This window comes from Microtus ochrogaster, chromosome 6 (assembly GCF_000317375.1).
Source record: "Microtus ochrogaster isolate Prairie Vole_2 chromosome 6, MicOch1.0, whole genome shotgun sequence".
Classification (NCBI taxonomy): Eukaryota; Metazoa; Chordata; class Mammalia; order Rodentia; family Cricetidae; genus Microtus; species Microtus ochrogaster.
Window position 1 is genome coordinate 82,836,053 of NC_022013.1, and position 17,007 is coordinate 82,853,059.

Consider the following 17,007-nt stretch of genomic DNA (forward strand, 5'->3'; position numbering starts at 1 on the left):
AAAAATGGCCATTTAGATATTTAAGTGTACTTGTTTTCTTGGAGAGAGAGAGAGAGAGAGAGAGAGAGAGAGAGAGAGAGAGAGAGAGAGAGAGAGAGAAGAGAGAGAGAGAGAGGGCAGAGTCAAAGAGATGCCATGTAGCTGAAAGATACTGGATCCTTACCAGTAGTCTACAACCTCATGGTGATATGTAGATTAATAGAAATGGGTTAATTTAAGATGTAAGAATTAGTTACTAAGATGCCTGAGCCATCCACCAAGCAGGGTTGTAATTAATACAGTTTTTGTGTGATTATTTGGGTCTGGGTGGCTGGGAAACATATGAGCAATATCCAGTTACAGAAGAAAACATGGGGAAACACATCACAACACTTGTCTGGACAAAGAAGTTCAAAAACATAAGAGACAAAACTAACGTAGACATGTGGGATCATACCAAACAAGAAATTTCAGCATAGCATAGCAGTCGACAGCGTGACCAGTTATAGACCACAGAGCAAAGTTACAAGGTGCACTAGAGTAACCACAGTGAATAGCATACATCCCCAGATCACTAGATGGGAGAATTTGGGATATCATTACTTAAAGGAAATGATAAGTGTTGGAGGTGATTCATGAGCTAATTGCTCAAATTTCATGATTAAGTCTTGTATAAATATAGCAAAATGTCACCCTGTACCCATAGGAATGCCCACTGATTCTACGTAAATTAAAATTAACAAGAGGTCATTGGGAAATAAGCAACAGGTTGTTAAGGCTAGCAAAGAGGATGCTGTTGATGAATGAGTTATCACAGGAATGTATCTCTGTTGGGGCCAGGTCTGGCCTGGGATGAGAAGATGCTCGAAGTAACATCATATTGATCCTGATTCACCACAAAACCACAGTGGTGGTGTGCTGGTGGCTAGAGTCAGATCAGAACCCAGTCTATCCCAATGGGGCGCTTTTGACAGCCCTGGTCCTTCCCATGTCCATGTTGGGGCTGCAGATATCCCACCAAAGACCTGCTGTGATTATTTTCTGGTCATTTTAGGGCCGTTGTCCAGGCTGTGTATTCTAGGACCCATTTCCTGTTCTCCTTCCTCCATCTCTCTCAGATTCTCTCTGGAGGACTGCACTTTTCCTCTCTGCCTTAGGTGGATGGTGACTTGAACTGTTGGGCTAGTGTCTGAGCCAATGCCACCCACTAGCGAGCGTGATTCGTTTGGGACCTTAGCTTAAGTCTGCCTGAGACATGAAGCTTTGCAACACTGTCGTTTCATCTCCCGGAGGAGAGATATGACAACAGGACAGTTGAGATTGGTGGAGTCAGTTTTGGAACAAAGGGCAGAGATTTCCAGAGAAGGAACCAGAACAGGATCTCAACATGAACACTGTCTAAATTCATCACTCAACATTGCTGTAAGCATTTAGTAACAATATTTAGTGAGGAAAAAAATCTTAGTATATACTGTACCTTCCATGTGTTTCTTTCAGTATCATAAAGCCCACCCATTTCTAATAACTGTCTGATCAATTCCAGGGGTGGCTGTGCTCCACTTGTGTCTGGTACCGGCATATTCAAATCATCAATATATACTACAATCTTGAGGAAGACGGAAAGTTTAAAAGTATTAATTAGTATACCCTTTGAAAAATTCTGAATTACCAATATCTTATTGTTCAAGAACAAAATGATATGCAATAATCTGCTTTTTAAAAATTAAAAATTGAAGAAGATTAAATCTATTTTGAAGCTATGGTCTTAGAAGACAGCAAGTGTTCAAACCCACAGAAACTATCCACCCTTGGTCCTGACACAGCTGCATAATACTTAGGCAAGGTTTTGGTGCTGATAAAGCAATTTAACTAACTGTGGCTCTTGCTTCTGAATGTGCAGCTCACTAAGCCCTTTCTTATCGTGTGCTTGTTCTTGGCAAAGCCCTGTTGTAGGATTTAGCCTTCCTATTTCATATGCACCATGATTGGGAAAGAAAATTCAGAAACATATTCCACTTTTTAAATCTGTATTACTTTTTTTTTACCTAGGACAATATTATACAGCTAAGTGTATTGATCATAATCTCCATGCAATGAAATCTTTTGCTTGTGTTTATTTTTCTGAAATAAAAATACAAATAGCTGCTTTAATTTCCCAATTTGTAACTGTCACTATTACTGTTATTATTATTTTTAGGAAAACACTGTTTTCCCCTCTTGGAACATAGACTGGCAGTCATGTTTCTCAACTGCATTTTATTCATGTGGGTAAAGATCAGTTTTATCCGTTATCTTCGGTGAATCTGAAGCAAATACTGAAGACCTACTAAAGGTAACCCAGCATTGTGAGCAGGGACTCCTAGGGGCCCTGTGTAGGTCTCTTTGTAATTCTTGTAAATCTCTTGACAGTGAACAAACATGGGGCTGTTGAATGGAAGTCAGTGATCATAAATTCCAATTGTGACTCAGATAATAAATGGGCAGTTGATTCACGCCAAACAGACTGGAGGAGAGATGAAGAGCATCCAATGCCACCCAATGCCTGCCGGGTTCCCATAAGTCATTTCCTTCATGCCTGCTCCGAGTCTGTAAGTTCTAGAAGCTCCTCTTTCTGTTAGAGCTTTGTGCAGTGGAAGAAAAAGAGCAAGAAGCTACAGCTACCAAGCACCAGCAGCTAGCTCAGCCTCCAGACAACCTTCATGCAGATTTCGGCAAATTCTGCTGGTCTTAGTGATTCTCACCCTGAAAACCATCACACTGAAAGAGGAATACACTGGTTTGAAAATCAAAGTCCCCATTCTAAGGGCATTTTTAAACAATGCTCAGGAGTGTGTGTTCTCCTTCTTACTAACAAAAACGAGCCAATTTGTTACTTGATTTGTATAAGCGGACAGCCTAGAGGGGCTTTATTACCCTGTTGTTTTTCGGGGCTCCAAGTATGTCTTTGGTCCTTCTGACTAACTTCCGTAGAATCAGCTCCTTGGTTTTGGTGGCTGTCATGTTGGTGGTGAAGTTTATTGTAGAGACTATAATTCCTTTGTCATTTTTAACTGGGGTTTCATCATTCTTAATCTCTACTCTCCTTGTACTCTGATCTACAATGCCAAATACAAAAAGAGAAATAAATTTAGGGCAGTTTAAGAAAGATTTGCTCTATTTTAGGGTGTTAAGAAATTTGAAATGAGCAATTCTATCTTATTGTTGTTCTTTTAACGACAGTGCTCAAAGAGGAACAGCAGCTTGCAATGGCTCTGTGAGTTCTCACTGTAGACTGTGTGTCAGAACCCAAAGTACATGCAGCGGTATGAAAGCTGAGGGAGCCCTCTTCTCGTTTGTGTATGTTGGAGACATCCAACTGAACGACTGGAAAGCAGCATGCAGGTCTTGTTCCAGGGCAAGCCTCATTCTGAGGGATACAGAGGATGCTGCTGCAGTGGTTTGGGACCCCACAGTCCCTCTGGCATTCATGTGTCTGCTGTCAGGAGTCCTGGCCTGAGAGCTGCAGAGTCATGACTTTCTCCTGTATTGTGTTGAAAACCAGGGAAGCAGCAACCAGACAGCACCTTCTACCAGGATGACAGGACTCACCTGCGAACGCACACGGGCTTCTCCACCATAGTCTCTTGTACCTTTTCAGGAGTTTTGAGTGGGTTCTGGATAATTTCCAACAGGTTGTATTTTAAATGAACAATTCCAGGTCTCTCTGTCTCTCTCCCCCTCTCTCTCTTTCTCTCTCTCCTTTCTTTCTATTTTTTTCTAAGACAGGGTTTCTCTGTGTAACAGCTCTAGCTGTCCTGGAACTAGCTTTGCAGATCAGGCTGGCCTTGAAGTCACAGAGATCCACCTGCCTCTGCCTCCCAAGTGCTGGATTAAAGAAATTCTAGCTTTGACTTTATGATTTCTTACAGTAGGGAATGAGAAGGTTGACCCCGTGGGTTGCACACTTACCAAAACCTCCGAGTGCTGCTTTGTAGGTCTCAGCAATCAAGATGTTGATATTCTGCCTTAGGCTGTTGGGACCAAACATATAAAGGACCGCAAATTAGTTCATCATTTTAGCTGTAGTGATAAAGTCTAATCAAAGCAACTGCACGTCATTGATTTTTACTTCGATTTCCCACAAGAAAAGGTTGTTTTGCTGTTCACACTGCTATAGCCCTAAGCCCTCTCCACCTGCCACTTTCCTTTTAGCTACAACAAAAAACCATGCTTCTCTAATATTTTAACAATGTGAGACTTAGTTTTAGAAATGTGTTTTATTTCAGAATTTTTTATTTGCAAAACAGGATTATATTTTTCTTTTAGGAAGAGGAAGACAAAGTTCAGAATGATAAGCACAAGCTCCTTGTAAAAAGTCTTTTCATATTTCAGATGCAGATGCTTTATTTCTATCACGACAAGCAGATATTATGCAAACCTTTGTGAGTTATCTGAGGTGCATTTTTCCAGGAGGAAAATAGCTTATAGTTACATTTTATGTTATATAAAATGCATGGTTCTAAACTTAGTTATATTTAAAAATAAATGGAAGTATATCTGACTTAAAGGAATGAACCTATCTGTTAACACTCTGGAGAAAAGTAAAGATTTCCCTCTAAACAGAAAATTAGGGTGAACCAATAAGGAAAAAGATTAAATCAGTAACAAAAAGTTGGCCATTAGAGAAAAAGCATCTCAGAACTGTGGTTTCACACTGCATTCTACTCATTATTTAAAGAAGAATGGATACTAATGCCACATGCTACCAAAAGGATGAATGTAGAATATTTCCAAACCCATTTCATAAAGTCAGCATTGACCAGATAAGAAAGCCAGAACAATTCTGTAAACAAATAGAATTTCAGGACACTATCACTTAGGAATACAGATACAAAAATCTTCAACAGAAAGCTTACAACCCCAAACTCAACAGTGCATGAAAGAGACTATTCTTCATGATCAAGTGAGATCTATCCTTGGGATGTAAGGATGGTCCACCATATACAAACAATAAAATTTGAGGCAGCATAGTATAGAATAAAGGACAAAGGCTATAATAATCATTTATCAATAAGTAAAAAAATCGATACTGAAAACCATAATGAAGCTGAAAAGTCGCACAATATCTGAAACTATAGCCAGTATTCATGGTTTAGAAAAATCAATACTGTTATAATGTTTATAATGCCTAAAATGATCTACAAATTCAATGCAATATCAATCAAAACTCAAACTAGTTTTCATTTTTCTTTTGGAATCACAAGACTCCAAACAGACACTGCAATCCTGAACAGAAAGAAAAAGGCAGAAGTAATTACAGGGCTGGAAAGAAGCCTGTGCTGAAGAGCTTCACTGCTCTTGTGGAGGACTGGAGTTTGGTAGCTAACACTCACGTCAAACAGCACATAATGACCCCAAACTCCAGCTTCAGGGTATACCAAGCTCTCTTCAGGGCTCTGCCAGGCATTGGCATTCACATGCACACACCCTGTACAAATACATAATCTCAAAAATTAAAACAAAAAGAATATAATACAAGTGAATATTAATTAAACAAGAGGCTATTGCCATAAAAAGTGAACTAAGCCAGGCAAGAAGGATTAAATTCTTTATAGCCTCCAATATACTGAGAATATGAAGAAAGCTCAATTCGTGAAAGCAAAAACACGGGTAGGTGTCAGGGGCTGAGAAAGAGGTGGGTAGAAATGGGTGTCTGCTCATGAATGCAAATAGGAGAAGCCTGATTTCAAGGTGTATCACATGGGTATGGAGGGTACCGTTAACATGTATGTATATATATATTAGGAGAGATTGGGAAAATATTTTTTCTTATTGCCTCATTTGAATAATTCTCATCATTATATAAAAGTTGCTTTGTAAGAACAAACTCCACATTCATCAAGGAAACATTTTTGCCAGATAAGTCAAATTTAAAGTTTGATATATATATATTTATACCTTGTTCTTTTAATTTCATTATGTAACAGGACTTTTCCTAAAATTGACCCGAATTTTATATCGAATGTTCCTCGGCCCTCTAGCTTGTCAAGCATCTCCGTGATGGTAGTGGTCTTCCCGACACCAGTGTCTCCTGAGGGGGAGATGCATTACACATGTCCACATGTTAGCCTGAGCTAGTAGACATGTATTCATTTGAATTGGTATGGAAAGCACATTTTTGTTCTTCTGTTTTAAAGGTGAGAGAAGTTAATTAGAACTTAATGTAAATTTCTTTCAAGCTGTCTGATTTATATTCTTACAAAAGACAGATTAGGAGATAATTGTATTTTTTATTTAATGTCCATTTAAGCCCATCACAACTGTTTCTTGCTTAGCACACTAGAACTGTGTTAAATAAGACTCTTTGAACCAAATGAAGCAAAATCAATTAAAAACAGACATTTTATGTGCATGAGTGCTGTATCTGTATGCATGTGCACATGATGTGCGACACCTGCCCGTGAAGGTTGCAGACTCTCCTGGGACTGAAGTTACAGATGGTTCTGAACCACGAAGCTGCTAGGAAATGAACCTGAGCCCTCTGCAAGTATTGCAGACCCTAAGCCTCTTCTCCATCCCACCTCCAGGCCTTGAACTCAACAATCTTCCTGCCTTCGCCTCATGAGTACTGGAATTACAGACCTATATCACAACACCCAGTTCCCTTAATTTTTTTTTTTTTTTGTGCTAACACCGTCTAAGGTGGCATTTAAATATAAACTTACTGAAGCAGAACAAGGACTCATGACTCCAAGTTCACAAGACAGAAAAATGTAAGAGTTTCCTTAGACAAATTGGAGGTGACTGTGTGTAATCTGAGTGTCACACTGCTGAACTTCTTTGTGTGTGTCCCTGGGAACACTCTATTATTCTCTAGGGATACACAACACAGGTCAGAGACAGGAAACTGTTAGTCAATGGGTTGGATAAATACTCAGAATGGACAGGAACTGTATTGAGTTACTCCTTTGGTAGAAGGCTGGAAGAATTTTATGCCATCTTTACAAATTGCTTAAGTTTAATTAGACATTTGGCATTCGCGGAGGTGGCCCTCTAAGGACCAGGGCCTCTGGACTGTGGAGGTCAACCACACGTTCATCCCATGTGTATCTTTCTAGAGTTTGTCTTTAATATAACGAAAAGATGAAAAACTATAACATCCAAGTCTGGAGTGGTGGGCACACCCATAATTCCAGCACTTGGGAGGTTGAGGCAGGAGGATCACCTGTTTAGTAACAGGCTGGGCCACTCAGCAAGAACAAAAAGGGAAGCTGGGCGGAGAAGAAGGAAGACAAGGAACACATAGGCAAGCTTATAATGTCCTTGGTTAAAACGGGCTTTCATAGGCTGTTGGTAGATCTGTGGAAATCAGGCTCTCTAAACTTGCAGGGCCGATTAGTCAATTCTCACTTAAAAATGGCTAGACCCAGGAATTGTTCAACTTCTTCCTGACCTGGAAATTCCTTTGCTTCTTTTCAATACCTGTGAGAAGTACGGGGCAGGAATTCTTCAGGAGAAGGCTCACGAGGAAAGACAGGCAGATGGTGTCCCGGGTAGCAATGTAGTTCACATGCTCCCCGCACTCCTTCATCCTCAGCACACTGTCACTCGATCCCTGGAAGTCAGTCAGTAACGATGTCCCTAAGGTCGGAAAACACTGTGTAAGTTCCAGGTGACCTTGAATAAGATAGCAGCCAATAATTTTTGCTCTTCGGTATTCTCTGGGCACGTGGCAACGTGGACATGGACAGACTGGCCAGTGTTGTTAGATGTGCCTGAGTTCTTTGATGGGCCTCAGAGACTGCTCTTCCTGCACGCTCAGCTGTCCAAGATATCGTGCACATTCCTAGAGTCAGCTGGCTTTCCTACCCCAACCTGCTGGTCTAGTCCTTCTTGATAGAAGGATGGGGGAGCAGCTCTCTTTCCAAGGCTGCCTGTTGCCCTAAGAACCCGCTTCTCTTGCTGCCCTTCCTGTCATCCAGACTCTTTTCTGCTAGACGTTTTGGTCATACAAGTGTTTATGAACCTTGAACCTTATTATCTGGACCTCAGGAAACTGACATTTCCAAAAGTAAAGAACAGTTGGATACAGACAATTCATTGTGAAATAAAACACAGACAGACAGACACACGAGATAGAACAAAACAAAAACCAACCAACCAACCAACCAAACAAACAAACAAAACTGTTCTCTAGAGTGTTACCCTGATCCTTGTTTTAAAACTTCACCTTATTATTACTGTTGTCTACTGTAGTGTGTGTGTGTGTGTGTGTGTGTGTGTGTGTGTGTGTGTGTCAGAGGACAACTTTGTGGAGTTGGTCCTCTCCTTCCACCTTTACGTGGGCTCCAGAGATTGCTCCCTTACTCTCTGCCCTGTATCACACCCTTTAAAGAAACCTGTATCCGAATTCTTCCCTCATTGCACCAGCGCACAGCCGAACTGTCGGTTGGTCCTGACGCAGCCGTGTTTACTCAGCCTTGTTTATTCTTCCTCTTCGTAAACAGTAGCCGACAGGACAGATTCAAAGCACACACAAAGACACCACACTGAGCCATAGCTTTTTCTAACTACTAATTCCCATGTAGATTCTGTTCCATCCCTCACTTGTAGTGAATTTAGAGATTCTTCTAAGCCAACATGTTTTTATTAGTGTTATTTAAAACACTAAGGATTTATTCAACAAATCCTTCACCAGTGTGGTGGTGATGAGGATCGATATTACTTCCCCACAGCTGCCACAGCACATGTGCCCCTCCCACCATACACGTGTGTGCACGCCTACATCATGCGCACACATACAATAAATACACATTTTTAAAACAGCTCTACTCAATTCTTCCTTAAATTGCCCGTGTCACTTAAGTATTACTGTATGTTACATGTGTAACTGTTTTGCCTGGACGTCTGTCTGCACTGTGTGCACAGCGGCCGGAAGAGGGAACTGGATCCGCTGGAGGTGGAGTGACAGATGGTTGTGAGCCTTCATGAAGGTTTTAGGAATTGAAACTCGGTTCTCTGTTAAGTGCAGCAAGTGTTCTTAACCTCCAGACCATCTCTCTAGCCTTGGCCTTGCCATGTTTTATACTTTGTAACTCCTTCAAGTATCTTCAAGCTGACTTTTTATTTGAAGACCAGGCACGAGGTGCCTTGGGGGGTGGTGTAGACTTCAGTGAGCATCTTCGGCTCCCTCTTAGCAGTGTTACTAAGAGGTCCATGGCCTCCGCCAAAGCAGCCTTGGCTGGAGCTGCGCCTAGCTAGCAGCGCTAAACCGTTCTGAGAACGCCTTGCAGGCCAGTCCCACTGGCTGCTTCAGCATTCCTTTTCTTCCACCACATTAAACTCTACAGTTTCCCCATCTTCTACACTGGTCAGAGACCACCATGGAGTCTTTTTTAAAAAGATTTTTGTTTATGTATATGTGGTCGTATATATGCCACAGTGAGCAGGCAGAGCTCAGAGGACCCTGTGGATGTCAGGGGATCAAACTCAGGTCACCAGGTTTGGTGGCCTTTATCCACTGAACTATTTTTCTTAATGGCACAAATCTAACCTCTTGGGTGTCACTTGGAGTCATTAAGTCCACGTCTATTTCTGACGTTGGCTCATTTGACAGTCTGAAGACTTTGGTGGTGCGATCTTTCTTCTCCATGCTTTTACCGCCAGCCATGACTAAGGAGGCTGAGGCTAAAAATGTCAGGGCTGTGGGGCAGTGGCGACAGAACCCATGTTTCCACAAGGACTTCTGGCAAGCAGGCCATCTCTGCTGTAGCTTCCTGGAGGTAGCTGCCTTGTCGACCTGGCTCCCACTGCCTCCACTTTTCCTCAGCACCCCCAATCATTCATTTATTAATACTTTATACACATGCTCTTCAACTTATGATGGAGCTACTTCCAATAAACCTATGGTAAGTTAAAAAAATTGCTATTTGAAATGCATTTAATACAACGGAAACTTCTAGTTCAGCGGCACAGCATACTAGGGGAAGGTGGGCTGTTCACCCTGAGGTTCTGTGCTGCCTGGGAGCTGCAGCCACTGGCGACTCCCCAGAGCTGCAGGAATCATTCTGCTTCTGACCAGCCTGGGAAAGACCCAAATGGAAACTAAAGAATTCATAATTTCTGTTCCACAAGTATTCACACCACTAGAGAGTTGAAAAACTGTAAAACTGAAATAACTTTTAACTTTAATTTTAATGAGGTTTTGTCATTAAGTTCTTGTCTTCATCTCCTACCAAGCTCCCAGAGTTCAGCAGGATGAAGGCTCTTCTGTGATAGGCAGAGACAGGTTGCTAATATGGATAACTGCTGGCATGAAAATTAAACCATCGTTTTCTTCTTTTTTGTTGTTGCTCTTTTGAGATAGGGGCTAAAGGCTGGACTAGTACTATGAATTCCAGACTGGACTTGAGCTAATGGCTATTGTCCTGTCTCAGTCTCCGAAGTGCTGGGATTCTAGGAGTGATCCAACATAAACACCTTCTTTTTTACAAACAGCTACACGATCTTGTGTGCATGTGTTTTCTTACTTTGAAAGAGTTACTTTGCATTATTGGTTAGTGAGCACAGCTAGTTAAACCAATAGACACTGTCATTGGTGAGCCTCTCCAATAATGTGTCTAAATATACTACACATTTAAAAATTATTTATTTTATATCTATGGGTATTTTGACGACATTTATATCTGTGCATCATATGCATGTCTGGTGCCCAGGGAGGCCAGAAGAGGGTTACAGATCACCTGGATCTTGAGTTACAGATAGCTGTGAGCTTCTATGTGGGGGCTGGGAAATGAACCCGGGACCTCTAGAAGAGTAGCCAGTGCTCTTCATCTTGGAGCCATCTCTTCAGCCCCTACTACAAATTTCTTATAAAGTAATGTTCTAAGGTGATCTCAAGGCACATCTTATTAACGTGAAGAAAAGCTACCCCTACAAAGATAAATACTGGAACATGTCAACCCTCAGTGGTGCTAACACATCTATCTTTATGATTAATATACTTATAGAATCTTAGAAAAGCTGAAAGCCTTTAAAAATAATATACTTACCTCTCTGAATTATTGTCTGAGCACTAGGAACTAAATCTGACCAAGGCATAAACTCACAATTCTGTAAGTCCACAAAATACCCAAATATAGACCGTTCACCACCTGGTAAGTTGATACCTCCGTCTGAAAACAACAGATGCAAGAATCCAGTAAGACAGCAGCTCACCAGTTCACCAATGCCATGAGCTCCACCTGAAGGGAAGGGTTTGTGGGCCAGGAGCCCACTGGAGTTCATGCAGCTACTTAAAACAGGCTGGCCATTTCCTCTCATATTGATTTGTACATGAGCAAAGGTTGATTAACTTTTTAAATCATTTCCCATGTAGACGAGGGTAAACTGTGATCAAATGGCCTATGAAATCTTATCCCAAAGTGCTTCTTATTGCTGTGTGTGTAAAGGCTAGTAAATCCCAGCAGCACACTCATGGGTGTACATGCCCAACCATATACCACAGTTGATATATTAATATACACCTTGTTAGTTTGCATGGCTTGTTTTCTTCTTTCAGTTTCTGTTAGAGATATATTAAAATGGTTTGTTATGTTTTCTTTTTGAGACAAGGTCTTATGTAGCCCAGGCTTGACTCAAACTCGCTATATACTCAAGGATGTCTCCCTGCCTCCACTCTCCAAGCCCTGCAACTATAGGCACGCGCCACACTTGACCATGATTTTCCAGTTGCTTGTTTTCTCTCAGAATCCTTACAAATTTTGTCGATAAAACTATGCTGTTAAAGTCAGACGAGTTCACAGTGGTTTGTGGATCCTTGTGTGTGTGGTACATGCCTGTGTGAGCGCACATGTGGAGGCCAGAGCAGGAGAGCAGGTGTCTGCTGTCACTGTCCACGTCATTCCCACGACACAGTGAGGCTCTCCCTGAGCCAGAAACCTACCATCTGGCTAGGGTTGCTGGTCCCAGAACCCTTCTATCTCCGTACCCCAGTGCTGGGCTAGCAGGCACAAGCAACCAGGCCTGGATTTTAAAGTGGGTGCAGGATTCGAACTCAGAGATTAATTCTTGCAAAGAAAATTCTATTACCCTCCGAACCATCTCCTCAGCCCCTGCAGGTTACTATTATTTTTAAATATAGTATTCTTTAATCTGCTTTAACTTTTGGCTTCTATTTTACTTTACTGCTCCTCTGCCTTATTTTGTATTTGTATCACATATACTTATTAGTTTATTTTTAGCATTCTGTTTGTTTCAAATATACTGATTTATATATTGTCCTGATTAATCCAAAACTTTTTAATATTTCTATCCAAACAAAGACCTTAATATTCTTTACCCACTGAACACATTTTCCATCATCTTGCTATTTTGTGTATAATTTAGATTTTATAGTTTTAACAAAAATAAACTAGTTTATAACTGGTAGGTAACTGACCTCTTTCTGACTCTTCTTCAAATAATTCATGAACAAGGTTGTCAAAATTGTAGGTTACTTCTGCAAGAGAATCAGGTTCAAAACTTGAACGAAATAGCAAGTCTTCTTCATGTTGGTCTTCGCGTTTTAAAACCCCTCCAAATGCCCACGTAAATGCAAACACGAAGATCTTCTGAATCATTACTGTTAACTTTTCAGGATTTTTCTCCAGGTACCATGCATTCTCATCCCTGTAGTAGCTGTGTGGGCGAAAATTAATGCCAGAAGCTTTATGAAGTGGTTGGAAAATTTATCTCAACATTATGTGAAAGTTTTGTTAAAAATTGCAATAGAGTATTGATGTAAAAATTTAGATACATAATTTTTACTCAGATAACAGTCACAGAAATTAGTTATTATGTTTATTTTTAAAGTACTATATGTTATAAGACATTCCTACTTTTGTTTTACACCTATTTTTGGTAATGTGTTGACAAACTTATCATATACCCCTATTTAACATATAATTCTATTTAATGTATGTATATTCACACCTTTATCATGATAGATTTTTGATTCTTGTTTAATAGTTTGATTTATATACATGCTTTACATATGCACATCATTTTATTTAGTGTTTATAAGTAAACCTTTTTAATTTTAGGTGAATTTTAGTTGAAAGTTTACTTGCTGGGGGAGAGGATCTGCTAATTCTGTGTTTCATGAAAGACCCAGTATACAGTGATTTGCTTTGCATTTCTCTTGGCAAGTCTTAATTTAGTTCAACATGGCTACTGACGGGCACCCAGAACCTGAGGAGATTGCTTTCTAGTTGAGGTTGATCCGGGCTCCTCATGGCTAATGAACCATGAGTTTTGGGGTGATAGGATTGATGATAATAAACAGGATTGGGCCTACTTCCAACGTCTTACATTGTTTAAATATTATCATAAAATTATAAATTATAAAAAACTAAGATATTATCAGATTGAAATTCATCAGTCACTGTTGGCACATAGTACACTTATATAGTTCTGTCTGAAATGTCTTGCTGTGCACAACTTAGAAAACACTTATGAAATGTTTACTATTTCTCAGTCGCTCAGAACGAAGGGGACGTGATGCCTTTTTCACAGGCCAGGGAGGAATAAACAAAGCTCTGAGTTGAGTACGATCTGAGGAATAATCGCGGGTTAATGTGGGGGGCACAGGGCACCTTGTGCTCACAGGTAAGCACCAGAGGCGCTGTTCCATCAAGGGAAGGAAGGTGGTATCTGCTATCCAAAAGGCTGGGAGTGGACATGCGTCCTAGCCTGGAGGCAGAGATCCTTCTCACAGGCTTGCCCTTCTCACTCCACAGAACCTATCTTTATGGGAGGGGTTACATGTCCTTTACAAACAGTTTCGATGTCGTCATACCTAATTTTTATTTAGCTTACTTTGTTGCCCAAAGAGATTTGTGAATGCTTTGTTATGCACATGGGGTGGAGCTAATTATCACCATAAATGCTTTCATTAAATTCCACCTACCTAAAATAACCCCCTGGGGTCAGACTCCCAGGGTTTGAACCAACATCAGCTAAGTTGTGTTGAGCTCAACTGCCTTCCTGATCTCTATGGACTGTCACTCTGCTGGCCATGGAGGCTGTAGGGACTTAGACTGTGGGCTCAGCGAAGGCCACCATCCAGAAAAAAATATAGATGGAATAATTCTATAGCTATAATGCTCCACGCACCTGACTATTAACCTAACTGATCTAGACAGCTAGCACGTCACATTACTGTTCTAGGTTTGTAAATGAGGTAGAGATTTAAAATTTTATAACTTGTTCAGTGTTTTGTAGCTTATAAATGGCTGACATGTAAAATAAACACAATTTTACTCCATTCTAAAATGTGTAAGGGCAAGATGAATTTTTTTTTACAATAATCTATGTAAAAATAATAAAACGTGATTATCTTGTATTAGTTATACAGAGGACTCTGAGTTGGGAAAAATAATGTAGACTTTTTATGTACTTTTGTGAAAACTGACATTGGGTGTTTCACATCTAGGAGGCTCTGCACACCTTTGCTGGAGGAATGTAACTGACCTCTTTTCTGTATTCTTGAACTTGACTCTCGTAGCTTTTGTCTCTCTAGTGAAGGTGTCATCCGTTCCATCATCACCTTAGAAACGACAGGATTTTTGTACAATTAACAACAGATCTACAGTTTCATAGGTTAACTAACAAGGCCCAGCCTGTAACACTGTTGAGCTGTGAACCGCTGTAGGGAGGGTCATTCCCACTGGAGCATCACAGGCAGACTGCGCATGTCTCTTCCTGACTCCTTTTGTCCAAGTCATCCATTCCACAGAGGAAAACAGAATAAATCGTGACTCATTCTTTATAGCTTAGTTTTCTAATATTTGCGTTCTCAATATTAAAATATATCTCTTTTAGAACATTTCAAAACAGAAAAGTATGCAGTAACTCACAGTTTCACTCTCCCCCACAACCATTAAAATATTGCTGTATTACTTATGAAATAACATAAAGCACACAATTATTTTAAATTTTAAACCCAGATAAAAATGAAAAGGCATGTGTTCTTATCCGGGTTTTGGATTTTAAGGCTGCTTTTAGTGCCATTTTGTGTCCTTTGAGGCATTTTCTTGCAGTGTAACTTACTAAGCCAATCTCCCATTGCTGGAATTCAGGTTTTTCTATGATTGCAAATAGTTCGGCTGTGTATGGACCTTTGCATAATTCTCAGATTATAATTATAAAAGGTCCTAGAACAACACCATGAAGGCAAATTCCTCACTATGTTCTGCACTGCTAAATTGCTTTAAGAAGGTTGTCTCAATCAGTACCTTCTTTTTGAGTTTATTCTTTGGTACATTCTAGACATCAATATCTACCAAGGGTAAGGAAGTCCCCACAGGCCCCATCCTTTCCTGAGGAGATATTAAGGAATGGTTAAGGGTTGCTGCAGGGTGGGGTTGTCATTTCTTCAGGGGAGTAGCCTTTGAGGAGCTCGATGAGGAGACAAAGGGGTTTCGAGGGGGACTAATTCTCAGTACCTTGTATACTTGGCATATACTTCTGCTCCCAACTTTATGAAAAATTTGAATATACCAGTTATAGTTTCTTTTTATCATCTATTTATCTTCTCCAAATATCATATTTTTTAACAATAAAAGTGTATGTGGTGGACCAACCCTGTAATTCCACATTTAGGAGGTATAGGCAGGAGGTCATCCTTGCTTGAAATTCAAGATTAGCCTGGGGTACATGAAACTCTATCACAAAACGAAGCAAAGAATAAAATAAGTTTGAGTATGTCTCTTTTCTTAGTATAAATTATAAAAGTAAATAGTTTTAGTTCCCCGTGTAGCTACTGTGTAGAAACTCCCTATGTTGTCATAGAGGGTCCCAGAGGCTTCCTTGTTTTGTAGGTTGTTGTCTTGGCATTTAGCTCAAGTGTGGAAACAGACAAGTGACTCCTGGTCTCTCATCTTTCAAGCTTGTGGTACTTTACTGTGTGTGTATATGTGTGTTCTCACATGTGTGTAGTAGATATCTTTATCATTTTCTAAGAATAATTTCTGCTCTTCTTTGACTGACTCTTCCTGGTTTCTGAAGATCAAGGGCCACTGTGGGCCACTATTATCCTAGTGCCTTATGATTCTCATCACTATTGGGGCGGGAGGTTATTGTAAGCCCTGGCCTATAGAAAGCCAACGCTGAACCTTTTATCAGAAACACATTCCCCAGAGGACTAAGAGAATGAGTGGCTTTAAAATTTAGATGAATATTTGCCGATGTTTTTGCTTTAAGAGTTCGGGATTATTTGTTTCATTTTCTCGGGAACTTGGCCAGTCTCATTTTTAAGCCCTTGCACTGAACTCTAATGCCCTGAGAAGAGGGGACGCCAGTGTCTACACATTAGAGACACTCAGTGCCCCCAAGATAGGATCAAAACATCTGGTGACCAGCTCATCTAGATGCATGATGCTAACAGCCAAGCTCAACTCTACCCTCAAAGAAAGCAAAGAAAATGAACCCAGAAGACATCACCAGGGGAAGGTTGTATTCCCTCTGCTTGGAACCTATAAACATAGCTCATAGGTGCCACAGAGACCAAACTCTCTCCAGCATGCCAGGCAGAAGCAGAGCATGACCACAAGGGTTACTGAATTCTGGAAAACCAGTATTCATGTGAAGAATAAGTTATCGTGAGCATTCCTTCCGATGTTTATCTTCTTGTGAATGAAACATAAACACTGGGGGATAGGGTAACGAGATTCCCTGTGACAGCGATTGGACTCTCCCCTGGTACCCTGGCTGGCTGCCATCAGTCAGCCTGAGCTCCTCTCCACATTTCATCGGTGTAAAGACCCAAAGGGGACTCTTTGTTACAGGTACAGCCGCTGCAAAACTCCAGCTTGAGGAGGTATGGCCCTCATGTCTCAATCAGCAGGCTGGATCAGCCTGTTTGCTATCACAGAACTCAGTGAACTCTGAATGACTCAGACCCAGACAAGAGGTGGGGAACATTCTTTTAAGGTGCGTGACTTTTGTTTATGCTGCCTTTGTTTAACTCTGTGAAGCTGTGATTCCTTGTCTGTTTAAACCACCTAAGCT

At 40.6% G+C, this 17,007-nt stretch overlaps 1 protein-coding gene across 1 annotated transcript in view; it reads right to left on the minus strand.

Annotated features, from left to right (window-relative positions):
* Positions 1-17,007, minus strand: part of Dnah14 (dynein axonemal heavy chain 14) — a 229,533-nt gene that overhangs the window by 96,076 nt on the left and 116,450 nt on the right. Inside the window, exons 39-46 of the mRNA XM_013346965.1 lie at positions 14,470-14,545; positions 12,398-12,627; positions 11,010-11,132; positions 7,441-7,599; positions 5,917-6,049; positions 3,928-3,989; positions 2,893-3,074; positions 1,457-1,585 (exon numbers count right to left, since the gene is read on the minus strand). Coding sequence (XP_013202419.1) covers positions 1,457-1,585; positions 2,893-3,074; positions 3,928-3,989; positions 5,917-6,049; positions 7,441-7,599; positions 11,010-11,132; positions 12,398-12,627; positions 14,470-14,545 — 1,094 coding nt within the window. The remainder of the gene's footprint in view (positions 1-1,456; positions 1,586-2,892; positions 3,075-3,927; positions 3,990-5,916; positions 6,050-7,440; positions 7,600-11,009; positions 11,133-12,397; positions 12,628-14,469; positions 14,546-17,007) is intronic.